The 24,175-nt window shown below is 41.7% G+C and overlaps 1 protein-coding gene across 1 annotated transcript in view; it reads left to right on the top strand.

Annotated features, from left to right (window-relative positions):
- The window catches only part of ptprk (protein tyrosine phosphatase receptor type K), a 360,414-nt gene that overhangs the window by 186,440 nt on the left and 149,799 nt on the right, over positions 1 to 24,175 (top strand). Inside the window, exons 10-11 of the mRNA XM_034162505.1 lie at positions 916 to 1,028; positions 1,633 to 1,813. Of these exons, the coding sequence (XP_034018396.1) occupies positions 916 to 1,028; positions 1,633 to 1,813 (294 nt within the window). The remainder of the gene's footprint in view (positions 1 to 915; positions 1,029 to 1,632; positions 1,814 to 24,175) is intronic.

A 24,175-nucleotide genomic window follows, 5' to 3' on the forward strand; every position in this document is an offset into this window, starting at 1 on the left:
GAATAATAATTGGGCAGCATGGTGCCTTAGTGGTTAGCACTGTTGCCTCACAGCAAGAAGGTCATGGGATCACTTCCCACCTGTGGCGTTTCCATGTTCTCCCGTCTCCGGCTTCCTCACACTTCCAAAGACTTCCATGTTAGGTGAACTGGAAACTTGAAGTTGCCCTGTGCGTGTGGGTGTGAATGTGTTTGTCTGTCTGTATGTGACCTTGCGATAGACTGGTGTCCTGTCTATGGTGTGCCCCACCGCATGCCCTCGGACTGCTCCGATAGGCTCCAGCCCCCTGTGACACTTAACTGGAGTAAGCCGGTAGATCAAATGGATGGATAATAATAATAACAACAAGAACACTATAAAAGATAGGGTAAAAGAAGAAGAACAAAATTGGCACTGAGGTTAAAGTCTGTTCAGTTCAGTTTTATTGATATGGCACCAAATCAATACAAAAACCTGCCCAAGACACTGTAGAAGAACATGGCTCAACATCAGGGCTCAGGCTCAGCGGGTGACCACCCATTCAGCCAACAATAAAACAATTAACATGTTAAAACAAATACAGAACAAACAAAAATGACAGCTGCTGCTCATCAAAGCCACACTGGTCAAAAGCAAAATATTATGAATCCTCTCTGCTGTTGGGTTCTCTGCCAGTAATGGAAGAAACCCATGTGTCAAATTGTTCAGCATGAATTTTTATGTCGTTCTGAGATTCAGATGTTATTAACTAGTTGCGTTATATTATCACAACTGTAGTAATCTTCAGTAAACAGACAGAATCCCATTTTATAGCGTGCTCATCATGATACAAGTACGAGTTTAGATATTTGCCCTAACTAACACATAACTTTCATCATATTTGTTTCTGTATCTTTTCATTTCTTGATGATCTTTTTTGTTGTTTTCTGTTCCCAGAGCGTCCACACCCCATAGCCCCACCACAGCTGCTCGGTGTTGGTCCCACTTATCTGCTGATTCAGCTCAACGCCAATTCCATATTTGGAGACGGACCTATTATACTAAAAGAGGTGTGTTACATTCAGGATATTGTGTAGTTTTAAGGAAAAGCATCCCATATCGATCAAATACCTGGTGATCTTCCCATCAAATTTTACCTCAGAAGAACTTGTATCATGATCCATGTAAATAAAATTATTATTTTTATTATTATTTTGTGCTCGCGGTTTAGGCTTGTTGCAATGTGTTCATCAGGCGTGCTGATATTGCAATGACAATGAAAATTCAGTTAATGATGCAGCACTAATGTAAACACTTTACCCAAAAAGAGAGAACACTCAGAAGATGCATCCCTCTGCCAAGGCTCATAATTACCTCTTATACCACGTGTAATCTATCACAGTGGACATGTGTCAAGATATTTTATTTACACTATTAGAGAGAGTAGCTCAGTAAGACGATGGAGCTCTCTTTCATCACAGTTGAGCTACAACTATGTAGACCTGGGTTTGATTCCTGGTCACGCCACCTGTCAGTGTCCTCAGACAAGACGTCTGTTACTTCAAACATATCACATTAAAACAGTGTGTTGGAATTTGATGTACAGATTGATACTCAGCTCTGAGACTTTTTAATGTGCACAAAAAGAACGTCATGCTTTATTGTTTCCTGCAGGTTGAGTACCGTATGACGTCAGGCAGCTGGACAGAGACTCATGCTGTGAACTCGCCAAACTATAAGTTATGGCATCTTGACCCAGACACAGAGTACGAGATAAGAGTCTTACTCACCAGACCAGGAGAGGGCGGGACGGGCAAGCCTGGACCACCGCTCATCACCCGGACCAAATGTGCTGGTAGGCCATGATGTGATGATTGTCACTTCTTACCCCATAATGGTCTTCAACTGAGGAAACTAAAACAATGCTTGTTCAACATGCAGAGCAGTTAAAATAAATATTATCCTTGTGCATTTTATTTGACACTACTGGAACCACAGCAGGCTGGTCATGAATAGAAATTAAAACATTGATATTGTTCTTTTAAAATATATGAAGATCAAACTATCGATTCAGCAAACTGAGAGGTGGATAATGTGAGTGAAGATGACTGAGTTTGGTCTACACTGTCGAAGTCTTTTTTTCACATCTACCTTTGTGTTGATCTTTTCTTGTCCTTATTTTAGTGATTGAGTCAGTGATCTGAGAGAAAGTGATTAAAATACTTGAGGCTCTCTGCCTGTCCTGCTTTTTTTTTTCGCTCTTCTCAGTCTTGTTCTCTTTCACTTTCAGCTGTTACGTGATGCTTTTTCTTCCTCACTTTCTCCCTCCATGTCGCTCTTTCTCCTTCTCCCCTGCCCCTACCCCTTCTTCCCACCCCGTCTTTGTATCAATAGATGGAGGGCAGAAACACTGTCTGACATTTGTAGAAATAAACGAATGAAATATAAACACAGTTAGCCTAAGGGAGCGAGACAGAGCCAGAACTGGCTGATGTGGCAGACAGAGACAGAAAGAAAAGCAATGAGTTTGAATGCGAGCCGGAATACAGAAGCGACGGCGAGATGATGAAAAACAATAAGGCTCCAAAGGCAAGACGAGAGATGATGATGAAACTGGAGAATTAAAATTAAAGAAAGATGAAAACTAATAACCACGGGGCACAAGTGAAGTCGTCCTGTGCAAGCTTTTATTTCCTTTTTTCTTTTTTCTTTTTTTTTGACAGAGTCATAGAGTTGTTGAGACGTCAGGTATTGGGCACGTTTCCAGCTGGTCCCCGTCCCTGTGGGGTTAGCACCACATCAGCCTTGAGCTGTGGTTTTTAAGTGGGTGAATGTTTTAACAGTGAGTGTTAATCAGGACTGTGAAAACTCAGCAGATCTGAGGAATTCCACGGATTTCATCATGGGGGGGGCGGGGGTGTTAGTGTTTTACTCTGTAGTTGTGATTGTCACTGATTTTTAAAATGCGTATCGCAAAGTGTTCTTTTTTACAACATCATGCAAGTTTTATAAGTCCGCGGACACTAATCTGTATAATAGATACAAATCAGTGTCCTCGGATCCACGGAAATGAGGCATTTTGACAGTTGTCGTAAAGCAGGACTGGTTGGTTGCTACGGCGATGCGGTGTGACTGCTACCAGTGGTGGGCACTGTCCGCTAACTGCTGATTAGCGAAGCAAACTTTTTTGTTAGCAGATTAGCTTTTCAGCTAACTTCAGAAACCATCAGTGGACCAATTAGCTTCCTCTAAATTTAGTTCCGCTAATTTAGTCCACTAACTTTTTTTACATAGTTGGCAATGGTGAAAAACATTTATAAACCCTAAAAATCATACACGTTGGCTCCTGTCTGCTGCATATTTTGCAATAGTGAGGTAGCTGAGAGGAGCTGAGCTCAACTCTACCCCAGCAGAAGGGGCCTGGCCGCCAGGCTCCTACGAAAAAACAAAAGTCATTTCTCTTCACAACATACAGCAGTCCAGCCGTGAGGCTGAAGTCCTCAAACAGAAAGCAGGTTTGACTTATGGTTTTGATTTACAAACCAAAGTAATCCAGATAGTTTAACTACATTAATGTCAAGTCTGTCATTTGTACAAAGTGAAAATATAGCACATAATTTTTAATTTTAAAATAATGGACTAATTCTGAAGTTTTGAACATTAACACACACAGATGCCAGAATGCATTATGGGTAAACTGAGCCTCCGATCACTGATTTATTGATTCATTATGTGTTAAAACCAATACACAAGTTAATGTGTGTTGGTTTTTATAAATAAATGTGGATTTGTATAATATGTCATTTTTTTCATATGTTAAAGAAGGCACTTGCAAAACTGAAAATTCTGTTTAAGTTGTGATTCAGCAACAACCTTGTGATATAACCGGGCGTCATTTAAACTGCCATCAAGTAGATGGGTCAAAATGCATAAAACACTGCCATCATGGCTGGACCGTTGTACTGTGAAGGGAAATTAGTCTTTTTTACAGCAGTGAGTCTTTTTTACAGCAGCGGGCAGGGCGCACAAAAACTGAACCACTGGCTCATTGGTTGTGTTGGGTTTGTGACCATTTTTGATTCTAATCAGAAGCGTTGGCAGTGCTTAAACTCAAAACCGGCTTGTCTGTTGCTGTAACTTCCGCTAAATTTATTAGTGGTTTATTGGTTTAGCGTTATAAAAGTTAACCTTTCAGTTAGCTGATTAGCGGTTATTGAAGCTAACTTTTTGGGTTAGCTGTACCCAGTACTGACTGCTACTAAACATAGCATGTGGACATTGGATACTTTTCGACCTGTCAGCATTTTAAAAGAAAAATTTTGCAGCATGTCTGTGTCATGGAGTGACATTGGACAGAGGGAAGATGGCGTGAAATGCGACGTGACAATGTTTAATAAGCACTCAAGAATCCGTGGATTGGTGCTGGCTTGAATTAAATTCATGAACATATCCGAAAGATTAAAGAAACAGGAAAAGCGAACTGCATCTTGTGCCATCAGGAAACATGGTAAGAATTTTTATCTCTCTGGAAAATAAATATTGTGCTGTTCAAACAGGATTTCATACAAGATTATGTTACTTTTTAAATGAATCTAGACTTTGTTTCATTGGAAAAAAAGACGTGGCTTTGAATGGATTTACAGGAATTTACACAAGAATATATGGGACTTTTTTACTCTAAGTTATGTTATTGATATTTTACCATGGTTTTCAAAATATTCTACAAGCTTTAGCTGTGGTTTTTGAAATGCTTTAACAGTCTTTTCAGTCTTCATGAATTTCATGTAGTTTAATTGTTCTGAGTTAATACATAATTTGGTTTACGCTTAAAATGAAAATCAGTCCAGGTCCTACTTCCATTGTCATATTCTGTTATTTCAACATTATCATTGACGGTTCAAATGAAAGGTTCAATCTAGAATAATTTAAATATGCAGTTCTTTTGAGATTTTTCTTCCAGGAGATGCTGAAAATGTATCATTGGATACAAAATTAATTTGGTTTCTGCAAATTTTCCTCGGAATTCACAATTTTCATTTCACAGTCCTGGTTAATTCTGCCAACCACTGTTACTCATCCACGGCACGCTGCACTGTGCTTGGTCCAACTTGAAAAGGTCTTGGTGTGGTTCCGTTGGATCAGTAAAAGTGCCATAGCACCGATTAAATACATTACATCACTGACATGACTGTTACAGTTAATATTGTTACTACTTAAACAGTAACATCTTCAGTTAATTCAAAAACATTTGGGTTAAAATTGGTCTGGATTCTTACCTCCGGAAGTCGTCGGTGAACAAAGCTCCAAAATATTTCCTCATCATCTGCTGCCTCCATAAAAATCTTGTCATGCATCAGGCCTAATGAAGATCTGTGTGATTGAAATGTTGTCTGTAAGTAAAGTTTTGAGGAGCTTTTAAAAGTGTGCAGGCCATTGTTTTTATCTCTTTCACACACACACATGTACACACAAAAGAAAGCAAAGAAAAACAGGTTTTTGGATCTGGGTTGCTTCTGTATTCTTTTGACAACTGTGCTCATTCAAGAAATCTACAAGCTCCAAACTCCTCCTTGTCTTTTCAGCCTCCATCATTGTGAATGCTGGACTATATATGGCTTCTTAGCTGAAACATTTCTGTCACTGTGTCTTCAGACAATTCTGTGTCATGCTTTTGCTCTCTTTGGTAGTTTGGCCAAAGGAGATGGTCGTCCTACTGACTGCTTGTTTTTTTTTAATTTTTTTTTAATCATCATTTTTTCTTGTACACTTTCGCCGGTGTCCTTGTTGACCTCGGCCTTTCTTGTGTTTAACACCTTAAGGTGACTTGAAGTGATACCGCACAACTCTTATTTTTACATTTTCTGTCTATCTCTCTCACTATACTGGGAAATAAAAGCAAAACTATATTATAACAATTAAAAAAAGACAACTTTGGAAAGTTGCGTAAAAATATGTCAGCTTTGCCACATAACAATGCAATTTTCACAAGTATCCTGACTGTAAATGGACTGCATTTATATAGCACTTTTCCGTCTGCATCAGATGCTCAAAGCGCTTTACAAATAATGCCTCACATTCACCCCGATGTCAGGGTGATGCCATACAAGGTGCTCACTACACACTGGGAGCAATAGGGGATTAAAGACCTTGCCCAAGGGCCCGTAGTGATTTTCCAGTCAGGCTGGGATTTCAACCGAGGATCTTCTGGTCTCAAGCCCAATGCCTTAACCTAACCTTAACTTAGACCATCACTTCCACAACCACACAAACAATATGCAGAACACTACAGATCCTGAGCAAAATGAAACACTCTTGAAAAAACTATATACACATTTATTAAAACCATATTATGTTACCGTATGATTAGATTACTGTAAGGGCCCCTTCACACATAGTGCGAATATGTACAGCTCAGGGCAACTCCCGTGGGAACAGCTTGTATGAGCGCACCACAAAATCTTGCGCTGACGAGTAGGTGTGCATGATGCCGGTGCGACTGGTTCATGCAGACAGGAACAGCAGTGCACTGCTGCTGTGAAAATAAAAACTACGTCACCTACGAGATTCAAACCCACACTTTCCAAAAGCTCTGATTGCCAGTCAGAAACTTCACCACTGAGCTACCATTGCTGGCCTGTGAAAGGTGCAGGAAACTGCCTGATATCAGGAAGGACATGGACATATTTAAAAAAAAAAAAATAAAACCACACACCATATAAAAATGCCACATTATACTGAATCCCTCTTATCAAGCGCGCAATACAAATATGGTCCGTCTGTTCCTCTGTACAACCCCAGTTCCAATGAAGTTGGTACATTATGTAAGTAAGTCCCTTCGGCTGCTCCCTTGTTTGCACTCGGGGTCGCCACAGCAAATCCAAGGTGGATCTGCATGTTGATTTGGCACAGGTTTTACGCCGGATGCCCTTCCTGACGCAACTCCACATTACATGGAGAAATGTGGCAGGGGTGGGATTTGAACCCAGAACCTTCCGAACTGAAACCAAGCGCATTAACCACTTGGCCAAGTTGATACATTATGTAAAAAGTAAATAAAAACAGAATACTATGATTTGCAAATCTTCTTCAACCTATATTCAATTAAATACACCACTTACTGGAAGTGCCCTTGGATGGTTGATGTCATACCTGTCTAGTCATTCTCATTGTGTTTTATATGATAGCATTACCTCTAACCTTAGTGACATGAAATTTGAGGTTCCGCGGGGATCTGTCTTGGGCCCACCTTATGTAGCACCCCTTGGTCATATATTGCGGTATTTTGGGATTGCCTTTCATTGCTATACGGATGATACTCAGTTGTACATGCCAATAACTGCTGGTAATCTCATTGCTATAAAAAACACTAAAGGAGTGCCTTGTATCAGTGAGAGGCTGGATGTCTATTAACTTCCTGCTCTTAAACTCTGATAAGACTGAAATGATGGTTCTTGGTCCTGCAAGATATCGGCATCAATTTGACCAGCTAGCACTTTACCTGGGTTTGTGTGTCATATATCATACAGATAAGGTGAGTAACCATGGGGTGGTTTTTGATCCTGCATTGTCCTTTGGCCTCCATATTAGGGATATTACAGGAAGTACCTTCTTCCATCTGCGAAATATAGTGAGGATTCATTCCATCCTGTCTATGGCTTGATGCCGAGACCCTGATCCATGCTTTTGTTTCTTCCAGATTGGATTATTGTTAGAACTCAGTGCTGCATTTGATACAGTGGATCATCATATTCTACTTGATAGGCTGGAAAATCATTGTAGGATTACTGGGAGTGCCCTTTCCTGGCTGACGTCACACTTGACCAGTCGTTCTCACTGTGTTTTGTACAGAAACACTACTTGTAACCTTAGTGACATGAAATTTGGGGTTCCACAGGGGTCTGTCATAGGCCCCCTGCTTTTCTCCCTTTATATAGCTCCCCTTGGGGACATATTGCGGTGTTTTGGGATTACCTTTCACTGCTATGCAGATGATACTCAGTTATACATGCTGATACCTGCTGGTAATCTCGTTCACATAAAATCCTTAGAAGATTGCCTTGCAGCAGTGAGAAGTTGGATGTCTAGAAACTTCCTACTTTTAAACTCTGATAAGACTGAAATGATGGTTCTTGGTCCAGTGAGACATCGGCATCAGTTTGACCAGTTAAGGCACAGCCTCGGCTCGTGTGTCATACATCACACTGACAAAGTGAGGAACCTTGGGGTAATTTTTAATCCTTCATTGTCCTTTGGCCTCCACATTAGAAATATTACTAGGACTGCTTTCTTCCACCTGCGAAATATAGCGAAGATTCGTCCCATCCTGTCTATGGCTGATGCTGAGACCCTGATCCATGCATTTATCTCTTCTAGATTGGACTACTGCAATGTTCTATTTTCTGGTTTACCGCAGTCTAGCATTAGGGGTCTCCAATTGGTTCAAAATGCTGCAGCCAGACGTTTGACACGAAGCAGAAAGTACAACCACATTACACCCATTTTGGCATCCCTACACTGGCTTCCTGTCCCAGTGAGATCAGATTTTAAGGTTCTGCTACTAGTCTATAAAATTATTCATGGACTGGCACCTCCCTACCTAGATAACCTAATTAAACCTTATGTACCGGCCCGGGCTTGACGTTCTCAGGGTGCAGGACTACTTTGTGTCCCTAAGGTGAATAAGAAGTCTGCGGGTCACAGAACTTTCTCTTATCGTGCCCCTGTTCTGTGGAATGATCTCCCTGCGTCAATAAAACAGTCAGATTCTGTGGAGATTTTCAAGTCCAGACTTAAGACGCACTTCTTTTTCCTTTGATATGGCTAGCATACTGGTACAGTTTTGTTTTACACTTTTTACTCTTTTAATTCATTTATTAGTAATTGGAGTGGGCTGCGGCCTCAACTTTACCTAAATTCTGGGTCTTTTAGTGTGGTTTAGGGCTAGTGGCCGGCGATCACCTTAGTATTTCTCTGTTTTTCTTGTTGTTTAATGCGGACAAATTATACAGTATTTTTTGTCTTTCTGATGCCTGATTCTGTTTTTTCTCTGTTTAAGGTGCAGCTCCATCCAGAGATGGGAGTTGTATTCGTGTTGGCGATCCTCCTGTCCTGTGCACCAATAGCATTTCTTGTATATTCGTCCGTGAATTGTTCTGTGAATTGTTCTGTAATTTATGTTTGTAGCATGGCCCAAGCAGAGGGTCACCCCATTGAGTCTGGTCTGCTTGAGGTTTCTTCCTCAGAGGGAGTTTTTCCTTACCACTGTTGCTGTGGGGGTTGGTACGGTTAAACCTTACCTGTGTGAAGCGCTTTGAGGCAACTCTGTTGTGATTTGGCGCTATATAAATGAAAATAAATTGAAATTAAATTGAAATTGCAATGTCCTACTTTCAGAGTTACCACAGTCCAGCATTAGGGGTCTTCAATTGGTTCAGAATGCCGCTGCCAGATTTTGACGTGAATTAGAATGTTTGACCATATTACACCTATTCTGGTATCTCGTCATTGGTTACCTGTCTCTGTGAGATCAGATTTCAAGGTTCTGCTATTAGCCTATAAAGTTGTTCATGGACTGGCACTGACCTACCTAGCTGATTTAATTAAACCCTACGTACCGGCCCAGGCTTTGCATTCACAGGATGCAGGACTGCTCTGTGTTCCAAGGGTGAAGAAAGGGTCTGCGGGTCAGAGAGCCTTCTCATACCATGCCCCTGTTTTGTGGAATAATCTCCTGGCCTCAATAAGACACTCAGATTCTGTGGAGACTTTTAAGAACACACTAAAGACACATCTTTTAATTATTTTAATTTTTAATTGTTCTTTTTTGAACTTTTAATTATGCTTTTTGATCTTTTAATTTGATTTTACATTGTTCTTGAACTATTTTGAGGCACCTTGAGGCGACACTGTTGCAAATTGACACTTTATAAGGGTTATTCTTTAACTACGGGCACTATTGGCCTTATAAATGTAATTTCCACCACACCATTGCCTTACAATATAAAGCGCCTTGGGGCAATTGTTTGTTGTGATTTGGCGCTATATACATGTGCTCTGATGTCACTGTTTATCTCCATAGAAACTACCCAAACAATCTTTCATACAAACTGTTTAAAGGGACATTACAGTGTTGTGGTGGAAATTACAGCAATAGTGTGGGACAACTACATTTTGTTTAAAAAAATCACAACAGTTGTATGACATTGAATTGACCCCAATTATGTTTTGATTATTTTACTGATATTTTATTCAGAGATATTTTAAAACATTAGAAAAAAGGTTTCTTTACCATTCATTTTTATCATTGAAGATCAAAAGTCTTGGTGTGGGACAAGCACAAAACGGTAATATTTGCATATAATGATGCTGAAAAAAGGTGAAAAAGTCATCATAGACTACTAGAACAAATTTCTTAACACACTTTCATTGTAAAGATAACTATAAGAGTGTGAAATTTCCCCTTTTTTCTTTTTTTCATACAATATGATTGATCAAAGGACATAATAAGTGCCCATAGCCTAAGAATCACCCATAAATTGAATAAATTGAATTCATCCCGAAATGGGTGAATTTAAGCTACCATACGAAGGCATTGATGTGAATTCTGATACAGAATTACCGTTTCACATTTGATGGATTTGATGGATTTTCACATTTGATGGATTACTCCATGCCCTGACCGCTGTTGGAGCGACGCTGCCTCTGGTCGACGGTAAGTCTCGTCGACCGAATTACCCGAGGTGGGATGACGTCACCGTCAAGTCACTCTCAAGTCATTAATCTGCAAGTCCCAAGTCAAGTCTCAAGTCAGCTTTCAAACAATTGGTGGTCATTATGACTTGAGACTTGACTTGGGACTTACTGATTCATGACTTGAGAGTGACTTGATGGTGACGTCATCCCACCTCTGCGAATTACCTACAGAAAAATAAACTGTGCAAATGATGGAATTGATTTAGAATGGGAATAACTCCCGTGTCTGATTTGCGCACGTTCATGCTGTTATACGGTCGCAAATAGCCATTTTAAAACTCCAGTAAAGCTCTATTTGTGACCATATAACCAGCATGAACATCCGCAAATCATTAGACACAACAGGGTTATTTCCTAAATATACAACATGGTGAATTCACCAAACACAACGCAAGATCAGTGCTGCAGACTATTGAAAATATGATTTCACTTCATATAACCAAAATCAGTCAACATAGACAATCACAACAAAACATGTCCCAACACTGTGAGCCCAGAAAATATTGTACTACCAGTACAGGTTATATGTAGTGTAAAGTAAAAGAAGAAAACAAAAAGAAGTCCGAATAAAATAAATTAAATACTACACATCTCTTTGCCTAGCTGGATCTGGCCAGAGAATTTCATCAAAATTGCAGGCAATATCTTCATTGGCAAGACAGCATGGTAAGAATCATCTGGAATGACAGATCCATCCTTGCACATCTACAGCATCAATTTGGTCCCAAGCCTCTTCCATGGCCTGAATGAGGGGAGCCTGAGCCTGGGGCAGGAGATCATAAACCTTCCACCGCCTTGCCGAGATAAACTTTTCAATGGGGTTTAGAAATGGAGAGTATGGTGGAAAGTACAGTACTGTAAACTGTGGATGGTGTTGAAACCAGTTCTACACCAGAGCGGTGGAATGGAACATTATCCGAGATGACAATGTGTTGCATCTGGTGCATTTGGTTAATTACTGTGATGAGGTTGTGCAATTGGTCCAAAAATGTGAGAATGTGATCTGTGTTGTAAGGACCCATATTTGCATGACGATGGAGGACTCCATTCTGTGAAATGACAGCACAAAGGCTGATGTTACCCCCGTGTTGCCCTGGGACATTAATTATAGCCCTGTGGCCAATGATATTTCTGCATCTCCTTCTTGCTTTACTCAGGTTGAACTCTGCCTCATCTATGTACATGAATTCATGTGGGATTTTCTCAGCATCCATTTGTAAAAAATCTCTGAAATACAGTGAAGGACAAGATTTTGTAGTTCAGCATTGGTCTAGTATACAGTAAATATACGAGGTCTGTCAATAAAGTATAGGTCCTTTTAATTTTTTTCAAAAACTATATGGATTTCATTCATATGTTTTATGTCAGACATGCTTGAACCCTCGTGCGCATGCGTGAGTTTTTCCACACCTGTCGGTGACGTCATTCGCCTGTGAGCACTCCTTGTGGGAGGAGTCGTCCAGCCCCTCGTCGGAATTCCTTTGTCTGAGAAGTTGCTGAGAGACTGGCGCTTTGTTTGATCAAAATTTTTTCTAAACCTGTGAGACACATCGAAGTGGACACGGTTCGAAAAATTAAGCTGGTTTTCGGTGAAAATTTTAATGGCTGATGAGAGATTTTGAGGTGATACTGTCGCTTTAAGGACTTCCCACGGAGCGAGACGTCGTACAGCACTCCCAGGCGCCGTCGTCAGCCTGTTTCAAGCTGAAAACCTCCACATTTCAGGCTCTATTGATCCAGGACGTCGTGAGAGAACAGAGAAGTTTCAGAAGAAGTCAGTTTCAGCATTTTATCCGGATATTCCACTGTTAAAGGAGATTTTTTTAATGAAAGACGTGTGGACGGATTGCAGCGTCGGCTCGCAGCCGCTGCGATGCTCTGTCACAGGAAAAACACCTCTGTTGGAAGCCTTAAGGACAAGTTGGAACATGTCCAGCTGTTAAACAATTTCTCATATACTCACTCCACTGAAAGCCATCAAAAGCCGCCTGGAGGTGTTTTTCCTGTGCCGCCGCACCGCGCCGTCTGCGTCCCAACGCGCGGACCCGTCCGCATGTCTTTCATTAAAAAAATCTCCTTTAACAGTGGAATATCCGGATAAAATGCTGAAACCGACTTCTTCTGAAACTTCTCCGTTCTCTCACGACGTCCTGGATCAATAGAGCCTGTAAAAACGGTTTTGCGTGCAGTCTGTAACATCACAGTGCTAAAGTGAACATTACATACCTCCACATACTCATGCTGCAGCTGTTTGGTCCTCTCTAAATTTCACTCAAAAGGCAAAATTCGGGGTTAAAGTTGTTTCATTTGAACTTGATGTCTTTTCAGGATGCGTGCTTGTGTTTGTCAGAGAGACGTGATGGACATTATTGAAAATGGCATTGTCACCAATAATGTTGGCTTGAAGTTCTCTGAGCCTGATGGCATTATTGGCCAAAAACATGTTTACGATCTCTCTCCTGTTCCGGTGTGAATGTGGGCCTCCTTCCTCCTTGTTGTTCTCGGCCCTCAATCCTTTATAGATAAAACATACATGTAAGCTCCTGTAAAATGACACAGGAAGGGTATCAAAAGTGCTGATATGATAAGTGCACAAATTTCATTTGACAAATTTGGTCCTCCTCTTCTTTGAGAACGTTCGCCTTGTATTTTTGATCTTCCTTGACCTCTACCTCCTTCTTCCTCTGACTTCTTCCATTTTGGTTGAAAGCACATGAACTCACCTGCTGCATTTTTGTCATGCTCAAGCCTGATTGGTGTGTCTACAATAAAGCAGTCACGTGTTTACCTGATCTATGTGTTTAATCGACTGGCTCCTGGGTGTGATGATTTGTCAGTCAGTGCTTTGGAATTGCAAGGAAGAGGCATCATGATATAGGAGGTCTGTCCATAAAGTAACGGTCCTTTTTATTTTTTTCAAAAACTATATGGATTTCATTCATATGTTTTTACGTCAGACATGCTTGAACCCTCGTGCGCATGCGTGAGTTTTTCCACGCCTGTCGGTGACGTCATTCACCTGTGAGCACGCCTTAGGAAGGAGTGGTCCCGCCCCCTCGTCGGATTTTCATTGTCTGGAAATGGCGGAATGAAAAGGACTTTTTTTCCATCAGAAGTTTTTCAGAAGCTGTTAGAGACTGGCACCTGGAAACCATTCGAAAAATTTATCTGGCTTTCGGTGAAAATTTTACGGGCTTCACAGAGAATAAGGTCTGTTAGTACACCTTTAAGGACCCCTTTAAGGACGCTCGGCGCGCCACGCTCCGAGCTGTGACGACGCTGCACAAGCCACCGGACCATTTCTAAACGGATGGCTCTGTGGATACGAGACCGTCGTGTGCTCTTTCTCTGGTTATCACAAGAGCTGGACATCAGCCATTTTCTGTCAGATTTCACTTTTAACAAGAGATTTTGTCATGGAAAGCCGCGCGGAGGCTTCGCACGTCACGACCGATTTGCTTTGGAAGCGAGACAAAGGAACACCTCCGTTTTGGCGTGTCAGAGGACAAGTTTGGACATGTCCAGCTCTCCACAATTTCACTGATACTTACTGGACTGGTAAGCATTGAAAGCCGAGATAGACATGTCAGCAGCAATCTATATGTCAGTTTAACCGCAGCTGTTTCTCATGAACCATAACCATCCACCTTCACGAACCATCAGTCAGGCAGCAGACATGTCTGAGGGATACTGCACAGATAAAACAAAGTTGCTTTTTTGATCAGTCTGCTGCATAAAAGTGAAAGTGTCCAATCAATTCACCCTCCTTAAGTGCTCTTTTATTTTGACGAGTCACAACATGGTAGCATTTGTTGTTTATGAGTTATTGCTTGCACAAGCTAAGTGGGGTGGAGTAATCCAGTTACTCACCCGCCCACTCATCCACATGTTTGCTGTACCGTCCCTACGCTGTTAGCGCCACAGGGACTGATCTTCATTCTTGTGTTGCACAAACTGAAAATGTGCAAACCTTCTTATTTACATAAAACGCACATTGATGTTGTTTATATAATGTAAATTTGATACTCTCTTTTAAATCCATTTTACTGTAAATATGCAAACATATTTGCCCAGAGGTACTGAAAGTACACACTTCTGACTGAGATCTGTTTCTGACTTACTGTTGTAATAAGAACTTACTACCTTTCGTGCTGCGCCCTATCTTACTGATGAAATTCACATGCAAATGCCTGCTTGCACACACACATATCCATGCACACTCTTTTGTAGAGGTGTGTTCATGTTTGTTGAGAGATAGACGCACACAAACACAGGCAGAAATGTTATTTAAATGGTAATGATTCCTTTGCTTTTCCTGTTTGGTTAGGTTTGTCTGATCCCGCCACCTGTAGTTACTGAATATTTAGTCCAGCAGTGCAAAGTGAAAACATGCACACACACACACACACACACACAAAGAAATGGCCATACATGCTGCTGCAGAATATATTTAATTAAAAGCAATAAAGATAATAACATATGAAGTAAGCATTACACTTAGATGTGACAGAGCAATGGATATGATAACAGCACAATTTAATCCCACTCTCTTTATCTGTTCCTCCACACTTTTTATTCCTCCTCTCTCTTGTGCGTTGACTTTTTTCTCCCTTTGCCCCTCGTTCTCTCCCGCTCTTCTCGATTTTATTTCTCTGGTGATTTATTGCTCTTGTCTGAGGGGTGAAAAATAATCAACTTGAAGTGAAGAGTTTGTGTGTGTGTGTGTGTGTGTGTGTGTGTGTGTGTGTGTGTGTGTGTGTGTGTGTGTGTGTGTGTGTGTGTGTGTGTGTGTGTGTGTGTGTGTGTGTGTGTGTGTGTGTGTGTGTGTGTGTGTGTGTGAGAGAGAGAGAGAGAGAGACAGAAGGTGATGAAGTAGCTTTTAATCCAAATACTGAATTTTCTGCTGAAAACCTCTTGGTCATGGCAGGTTGCACACACAGACGCACACACACGTGCAAACACAGACACACCGGAGTCAAGATGGAGGCAAATGTGTATACACACACACACACACACACACACTGCAGCAAACATCCTGCCATACAGACACATAGAAATGACAAACACACCAACACACCAACACACAGTTCAGAAGAGTCAAAGTATTTCTTGTATGTTGCACATCTCAGCAACACTTGGATTAATGGAAGAATGTAATTTCAAAATGCACATTTCCACGGATGCATGGGCACACTTGCTCTGTGAGTGTTTGAAAATGCACACAGACAGACCCGCGTGTAGTCAGCACTGACATGCTTTAAGGGTCAAACCCTTGACCTAACCAAAGAGAATTAAAGGCGGTGCTGTCTGCTCTGCATGTTTTACAGTCTGACTATGCAGTGATGTGTGTTTATGTGAGTTTCGGGACATATTTGTTGGATGTACTGATATTTGCATTTTTTTTCTCATGGTCAGTTTTATATTGAACATTCCCCATTTTGGACCACTTATAATTCAAGAAGGTTTAAAGTACGAACATGTGTTCTTCCTTTCTATTTTATAGAAAAGATCTTATGTAGGATGTTATGGTTTTACAGCATCACTGGACAGAGGTGTACAACATTGCTGATGTTATTTCAGCACAAATGTCCAGGTTTGTGAAGTCTTTGTGCTTCTGTACTTACCTTAGGGCCCCCTCACACATAGTGTGAAGTTTGGATGAAGTGCACACTTAGTGCGCATGACGCAGGAATCGTGTAAATGGTGTAATGTCCCTGCCTCCAACGCCTCATACACCTGTTGCTACAACTATTTGTGCACACAAGTGCCTGAAAGACAAAGTGTGCGCTGTGCAAACCCATCACACCCTCTCGTGGCAGGTGCCAGCCAAATTCCAGGTGACACGCACAAACATCTAACACCACTCGCATGGCACTTAGAAAATGTGTGGCCAGTCGCACTCTTGGCACAATAACAGACTGCAGACAATCACTGTCATACTGCTGTGAAATTTGTCTAAGTTCCCCAAGAGTGTGACTTTGCAAACACACACACACTGGCACGTGGGTGGGTGCGCTCCACTCACGGGAGGCGTGGGTTCCGACAGAAGCAGCTGTGGTGATCTGTCATTCTGGACTTTCCATCTGGACAACACCTACTGTGTTTGGACAGTCATGGACTAACAACTGTCCACTGTGAGGTGTGTGTCTGATTGCTGTATTTACATGGACATAAATAAAAACATATATCGCCGTGGTGACGATAAGCTGCAGCAACCGAGCATGCGCACGGAGCGGACACTGACAGCCCCCCAGGTTGAAATGGACCATCAGATCAGAACACGCAGCGGGCGATCTGACCCACGTGAGCTCTGTTCCACAGGACGCTGTGTCTATGCAGCGGTGCACCGACACAGATAGTGACAGGGCTAACAGCAAGAGAGGTTTACACTGCATACTGCATCATATTTTGTCACTTGTGTATTGTATCCAGGCACCAACCCTCACTGAAACCAAACCCATTTCCAGTGTGTCAGTACGATCAGAAATACCCCTTGGTTAGAAAGCATAATGCAGAAAATAACATTAATAAATGCAGTGGCCATATTTTATTAGTCAGGGAATTAACTTTTATGGGTGCTGTCATTTTTTGTGGGAAAACATGTTGTCATCTTTGCTTAAGCAAGTTAAAGAAATGAGAACAACTTAGATGAAAATACATGCAATATCAGAGCAAATGGGATAATATAAATATGTACTACCGTGTTCCCTGTGGGGATCCACGGGCTGTAGATGGTAGTGTTTATAAAATAGGTAGCTTGACATTTTTTCAAGGGTGATAATAAATTAAGCAAAGTTTGTAAATGGACTGCATTTATATAGCGCTTTTCCATCTGAATCAGAAGCTCAAAGTGTGTCCGGGTTTGGGTTTTGCTTGTGTTTGTTTTACTTAGTTATTTTACTTGATTGGTTTCTCTGTGTGTTAATTCTCTTGTTGGTCTCTTTCTTGCTTGGGCTTTCTCTGTCCCTGTCTCTCTTGTCTGTCTCTTGGTGCTTGGTGGTGGGCGTTTCACTCTGTTTGGCCACTCCCTGTTCTGGTGCTTTCCACACACCTGTTCCTAATCTGTAGCTCATCACCTGGGTGTATTTAAGGTCCACTGGTTGAAATTTTCTCTCGCCAGATTCTCTCCAGCTCTGTTTCTGTGTATCCTCATTCTGCCAGCCTCTTCGTGTTTTTGATCGCCTGCTTCTTTGTTTGACCACACCCTTGCCTGATGATTTTTGTGCTGTTGCTTCTCTGCTGCGCATGTGTGAGCTCATATAAACTGATTGCCCTGCTGTGCGTGCGTGAGCTCATATCAAATGATCGCTTTGCTGCTGGAGCCACTATGTAATACTTTGCAGTCAGGACCTGCCTTACCTCTCCACTGGATTTTGTATTTATCCAATATATGGACTGTTGTATGTGAGCCAGGGTCCCGTGGTCATGGGTGTACTGTGATGCACCACGAACTGGTGGCATTTACTGGTAATACTGGCTGTGGGTGTGCATATTGGTGATCTGATGACTGTAATAATCTGATCACATGCAATACAGTGATGCAATAGTCAGGGGACACTGGTTTACATGTAATCAGTTCATGGGTTAGATGTCATTCACATTCCAGCAGTGAGAGACAGCAGGTCTTCAAAAGATAGTGGACCACAGCGCTTGCTCTGCCAGGCCCTTTCCCCTTTCTTTCCTTCCACCCAGACCTTGGTTGGCACGCAAACTGCACCTGTACGTCAGTCTGTGCATTCTTCTTATTCTTACTGCAATCTGACAGCAGTCTAGGTATTTGCACTGTGTTCAGACTACATTTGGACTGCATTTGTGGGTATGCACAAGGAGTATGCATGACTCAGTTGTGGCGGGTTCTGCCCAGATTCTAAGTATTCTAAGGATTGCTTCTAGCTTGCCTCTACTGGTGGTTGGCTCTCACTGCGGTATTGTATCTCTTCCTGTCCGGAGCACAGCTGTGTTTTGCTGTATCTGTTAGCTGTTTAATCTGTGCAGTTAGATTGATCTAGTTAACTAGATAACGATTTGTTTCACAGTGTAATCTTCACGTGCCTTAACTAAAGCACTCCCTCTGCTGAATCACCTCTAAATTATTTACACATTATTCACTTAGCTTATTCGTAGCTTTGGAGGCCAGGCTGGGCGAATTGGAGACTCGGCTCCGCACCGTGGAAAATTCTACAGCTAGCCAGGCCCCTGTAATCGGTGCGGACCAAGGTAGCTTAGCCGCCGTTAGTTCCCTTCCAGCAGATCCCGAGCAGCCGGGAAAGCAGGCTGACTGGGTGACTGTGAGGAGGAAGCGTAGCCCTAAACAGAAGCCCCGTGTACACCGCCAACCCGTTCACATTTCTAACCATTTTTCCCCACTCGGTGACACACCCACCGAGGATCAAACTCTGGTTATTGGCGACTCTGTTTTGAGAAATGTGAAGTTAGCGACACCAGCAACCATAGTCAATTGTCTTCCGGGGGCCAGAGCAGGCGACATTGAAGGAAATTTGAAACTGCTGGCTAAGGCTAAGCGTAAATTTGGTAAGATTGTAATTCACGTCGGCAGTAATGACACCCGGTTACGCCAATCGGAGGTCACTAAAATTAACATTGAATCGGTGTGTAACTTTGCAAAAACAATGTCGGACTCTGTAGTTTTCTCTGGGCCCCTCCCCAGTCGAACCGGAAGTGACATGTTTAGCCGCATGTTCTCCTTGAATTGCTGGCTGTCTGAGTGGTGTCAAAAAATGAGGTGGGCTTCATAGATAATTGGCAAAGCTTCTGGGGAAAACCTGGTCTTGTTAGGAGAGACGGCATCCATCCCACTTTGCATGGAGCAGCTCTCATTTCTAGAAATCTGGCCAATTTTCTTAAATCTTCCAAACCGTGACTATCCAGGGTTGGGACCAGGAAGCAGAGTTGTAGTCTTACACACCTCTCTGCAGCTTCTCTCCCCCTGCCATCCCCTCATTACCCCATCCCCGTAGAGACGGTGCCTGCTCCCAGACCACCAATAACCAGTAAAAATCTATTTAAGCATAAAAATTCAAAAAGAAAAAATAATATAGCACCTTCAACTGCACCACAGACTAAAACAGTTAAATGTGGTCTATTAAACATTAGGTCTCTCTCTTCTAAGTCCCTGTTAGTAAATGATATAATAATTGATCAACATATTGATTTATTCTGCCTTACAGAAACCTGGTTACAGCAGGATGAATATGTTAGTTTAAATGAGTCAACACCCCCGAGTCACACTAACTGCCAGAATGCTCGTAGCACGGGCCGAGGCAGAGGATTAGCAGCAATCTTGTTGTGTGTTGGGGGGGGGGTTGGCTGGACAAGGTTGGGTTGTTTTGTGTTTATTTTCCTTCCCAGGTGATTTGGGGCTGTTCTCTGAGGAAAATGTGCTGCAGAAGAGTCTCTCTCCTCTGTTACAATGATTGGCTGCACCTGTTGCATTCTCGTGCGGCTCTCTATCAGGACAATCCACGACACCTGTGATGTTCACGTGCAGATCTGAGGACTTCCAGCTGGTACCAATGTAGTGATGAAGAACTACATTTAAACCAGCAGTGAGTTGGATAAGATTGCCGGAGAATACGACCTTGTGACGACTGTGTGGGGACGCTGAGGGCCGTTTCAGAGTCTGACATCGCGCCTGTGAAGGAGGACGAGGGTGAGAGGCAAACGTTGTCAGCACAGAGGTGAATATTCTGAAAAGTTTATCCGTGAATGTAAATTGGCGTTTATACGCAGCTATAAGTAATTATTGGTGGAAATTGTTTGGCGTGCTCCTCACGGCAGTGGTGTGCGGATTAATGATCCTCCACTAGCTGTGAGCCGCAGCCTTTTTGAACTAAGTTTTGAAACCAGACCTAAACGTGTAGCTGATAAGTTTGCCTCTAAACAATATTTCGTAGTAATAAGTGCTGAATAATCTCATCTCTGTTCCTCCTTCGCAGAGTACAGTCTGGGAAAGTCACCTGGGGGGGGTGTTGGCGGAACTCCTGAGTCCTGAACGTTCGGACTCTGACTGTTGAGACGCTGAGAGAGCGCACCGCCTTTTCACCTCACCAGAACTCTAATTATTTAGTATTTCATGTATAGCACAAAGGGAGAAAAATAAATGTGTTTTCTTTTTGGAACTGCTTCTGATTATTTCATGCTGGGTTCAGTCAGATACTGGACCGCTCCTCAATCCGCGTCTTATCCATAACAAATCTTCCATTCCAGCTTATTAATTAATCAAAAACCCAGACAGAGCTTTAATTCATTTGAAAGCTTGACTCTTAGTCTTGTCCATCCAAATGGGAAGTCCCAAAAACCAGTTTTATTTGTTATTATCTATCGTCCACCTGGTCGTTACTGTGAGTTTCTCTGTGAATTTTCAGACCTTTTGTCTGACTTAGTGCTTAGCTCAGATAAGATAATTATAGTGGGCGATTTTAACATCCACACAGATGCTGAGAATGACAGTCTCAACACTGCATTTAATCTATTATTAGACTCAATTGGCTTTGCTCAAAATGTAAATAAGTCCACCCACCACTTTAATCATATCTTAGATCTTGTTCTGACTTATGGTATGGAAATTGAAGACTTAACAGTATTCCCTGAAAACCCCCTTCTGTCTGATCATTTCTTAATAACATTTACATTTACTCTGATGGACTACCCAGCAGTGGGGAATAAGTTTCATTACACTAGAAGTCTTTCAGAAAGTGCTGTAACTAGGTTTAAGGATATGATTCCTTCTTTATGTTCTCTAATGCCATATACCAACACAGTGCAGAGTAGCTACCTAAACTCTGTGAGATAGAGTATCTCGTCAATAGTTTTACATCCTCATTGAAGACAACTTTGGATGCTGTAGCTCCTCTGAAAAAGAGAGCTTTAAATCAGAAGTGCCTGACTCCGTGGTATAACTCACAAACTCGCAGCTTAAAGCAGATAACCCGTAAGTTGGAGAGGAAATGGCGTCTCACTAATTTAGAAGATATTCACTTAGCATGGAAACAGAGTCTGTTGCTCTATAAAAAAAAGCCCTCCGTAAAGCTAGGACATCTTACTACTCATCACTAATTGAAGAAAATAAGAACAACCCCAGGTTTCTTTTCAGCACTGTAGCCAGGCTGACAAAGAGTCAGAGCTCTATTGAGCCGAGTATTCCTTTAACTTTAACTAGTAATGACTTCATGACTTTCTGTGCTAATAAAATTTTAACTATTAGAGAAAAAATTACTCATAACCATCCCAAAGACGTATTGTTATCTTTGGCTGCTTTCAGTGATGCCGGTATTTGGTTAGACTCTTTCTCTCCGATTGTTCTGTCTGAGTTATTTTCATTAGTTACTTCCTCCAAACCATCAACATGTCTATTAGACCCCATTCCTACCAGGCTGCTCAAGGAAGCCCTACCATTAATTAATGCTTCGATCTTAAATATGATGAATCTATCTTTATTAGTTGGCTATGTACCACAGGCTTTTAAGGTGGCAGTAATTAAACCATTACTTAAAAAGCCATCACTTGACCCAGCTATCTTAGCTAATTATAGGCCAATCTCCAACCTTCCTTTTCTCTCAGACATTCTTGAAAGGGTAGTTGTAAAACAGCTAACTGATCATCTGCAGAGGAATGGTCTATTTGAAGAGTTTCAGTCAGGTTTTAGAATTCATCATAGTACAGAAACAGCATTAGTGAAGGTTACAAATGATCTTCTTATGGCCTCAGACAGTGGACTCATCTCTGTGCTTGTTCTGTTAGACCTCAGTGCTGCTTTTGATACTGTTGACAATAAAATTTTATTAGAGATTAGAGCATGCCATAGGTATTAAAGGCACTGCGCTGCGATGGTTTGAATCATATTTATCTAATAGATTACAATTTGTTCATGTAAATGGCGAATGTTCTTCACAGACTAAGGTTAATTATGGAGTTCCACAAGGTTCTGCGCTAGGACCAATTTTATTCACTTTATACATGTTTCCCTTAGGCAGTATTATTAGACGGCATTGCTTAAATTTTCATTGTTACGCAGATGATACCCAGCTTTATCTATCCATGAAACCAGAGGACACACACCAATTAGCTAAACTGCAGGATTGTCTTACAGACATAAAGACATGGATGACCTCTAATTTCCTGCTTTGAAACTCAGATAAAACTGAAGTTATTGTACTTGGCCCCACAAATGTTAGAAACATGGTGTCTAACCAGATCCTTACTCTGGATGGCATTATCCTGACCTCTAGTAATACTGTGAGAAATCTAGGAGTCATTTTTGATCAGGATACGTCATTCAATGCACATATTAAACAAATATATAGGACTGCTTTTTTTGCATTTGCGCAATATCTCTAAAATTAGAAAGGTCTTGTCTCAGAGTGATGCTGAAAAACTAATTCATGCATTTATTTCCTCTAGGCAGGACTATTGTAATTCATTATTATCAGGTTGTCCTAAAAGTTCCTGAAAAGCCTTCAGTTAATTCAAAATGCTGCAGCTAGAGTGCTAACAGGGACTAGAAGGAGAGAGCATATCTCATCCATATTGGCCTCTCTTCATTGGCTTCCTGTTAATTCTAGATTTTAAAATTTAAAATTCTTCTTCTTACTTATAAGGTTTTGAATAATCAGGTCCCATCTTATCTTAGGGACCTCATAGTACCATATCACCCAATAGAGCGCTTCCCTCTCAGACTGCAGGCTTACTTGTAGTTCCTAGGGTTTGTAAGAGTAGAATGGGAGGCAGAGCCTTCAGCTTTCAGGCTCCTCTCCTGTGGAACCAGCTCCCAATTCAGATCAGGGAGACAGACACCCTCTCTACTTTTAAGATTAGGCTTAAAACTTGCCTTTTTGCTAAAGCTTATAGTTAGGGCTGGGTCAGGTGACCCTGAACCATCCCTTAGTTATGCTGCTATAGACTTAGACTGCTGGGGGGTTCCCATGATGCACTGAGTGTTTCTTTCTCTTTTTGCTCTGTATGCACCACTCTGCATTTAATCATTAGTGATTGATCTCTGCTTCCCTCCACAGCATGTCTTTTTCCTGGTTCTCTCCCTCAGCCCCAACCAGTCCCAGCAGAAGACTGGCCCTCCCTGAGCCTGGTTCTGCTGGAGGTTTCTTCCTGTTAAAAGGGAGTTTTTCCTTCCCACTGTTGCCAAGTGCTTGCTCACAGGGGGTCGTTTTAACCGTTGGGGTTTTTCCGTAATTATTGTATGGCCTTGCCTTACAATATAAAGCGCCTTGGGGCAACTGTTTGTTGTGATTTGGCGCTATATAAATAAAATTGATTTGATTTGATTTGATTCGACCTCCATTCATACATGGCTGTTGGAATATATGTCCCTTCCAACTGTGTCTCGAAGTTTGTTTTTTTTCCTATTCCAGATTATTCAGCTTGATTCCCGCTTATTCCTGACGGGGCCCTAACTGAAGACAAGCTATGAAGTGGTTAGAGATGTCCAGAT

The sequence above is a fragment of the Thalassophryne amazonica genome, chromosome 21 (genome assembly GCF_902500255.1).
Source record: "Thalassophryne amazonica chromosome 21, fThaAma1.1, whole genome shotgun sequence".
Classification (NCBI taxonomy): domain Eukaryota; kingdom Metazoa; phylum Chordata; class Actinopteri; order Batrachoidiformes; family Batrachoididae; genus Thalassophryne; species Thalassophryne amazonica.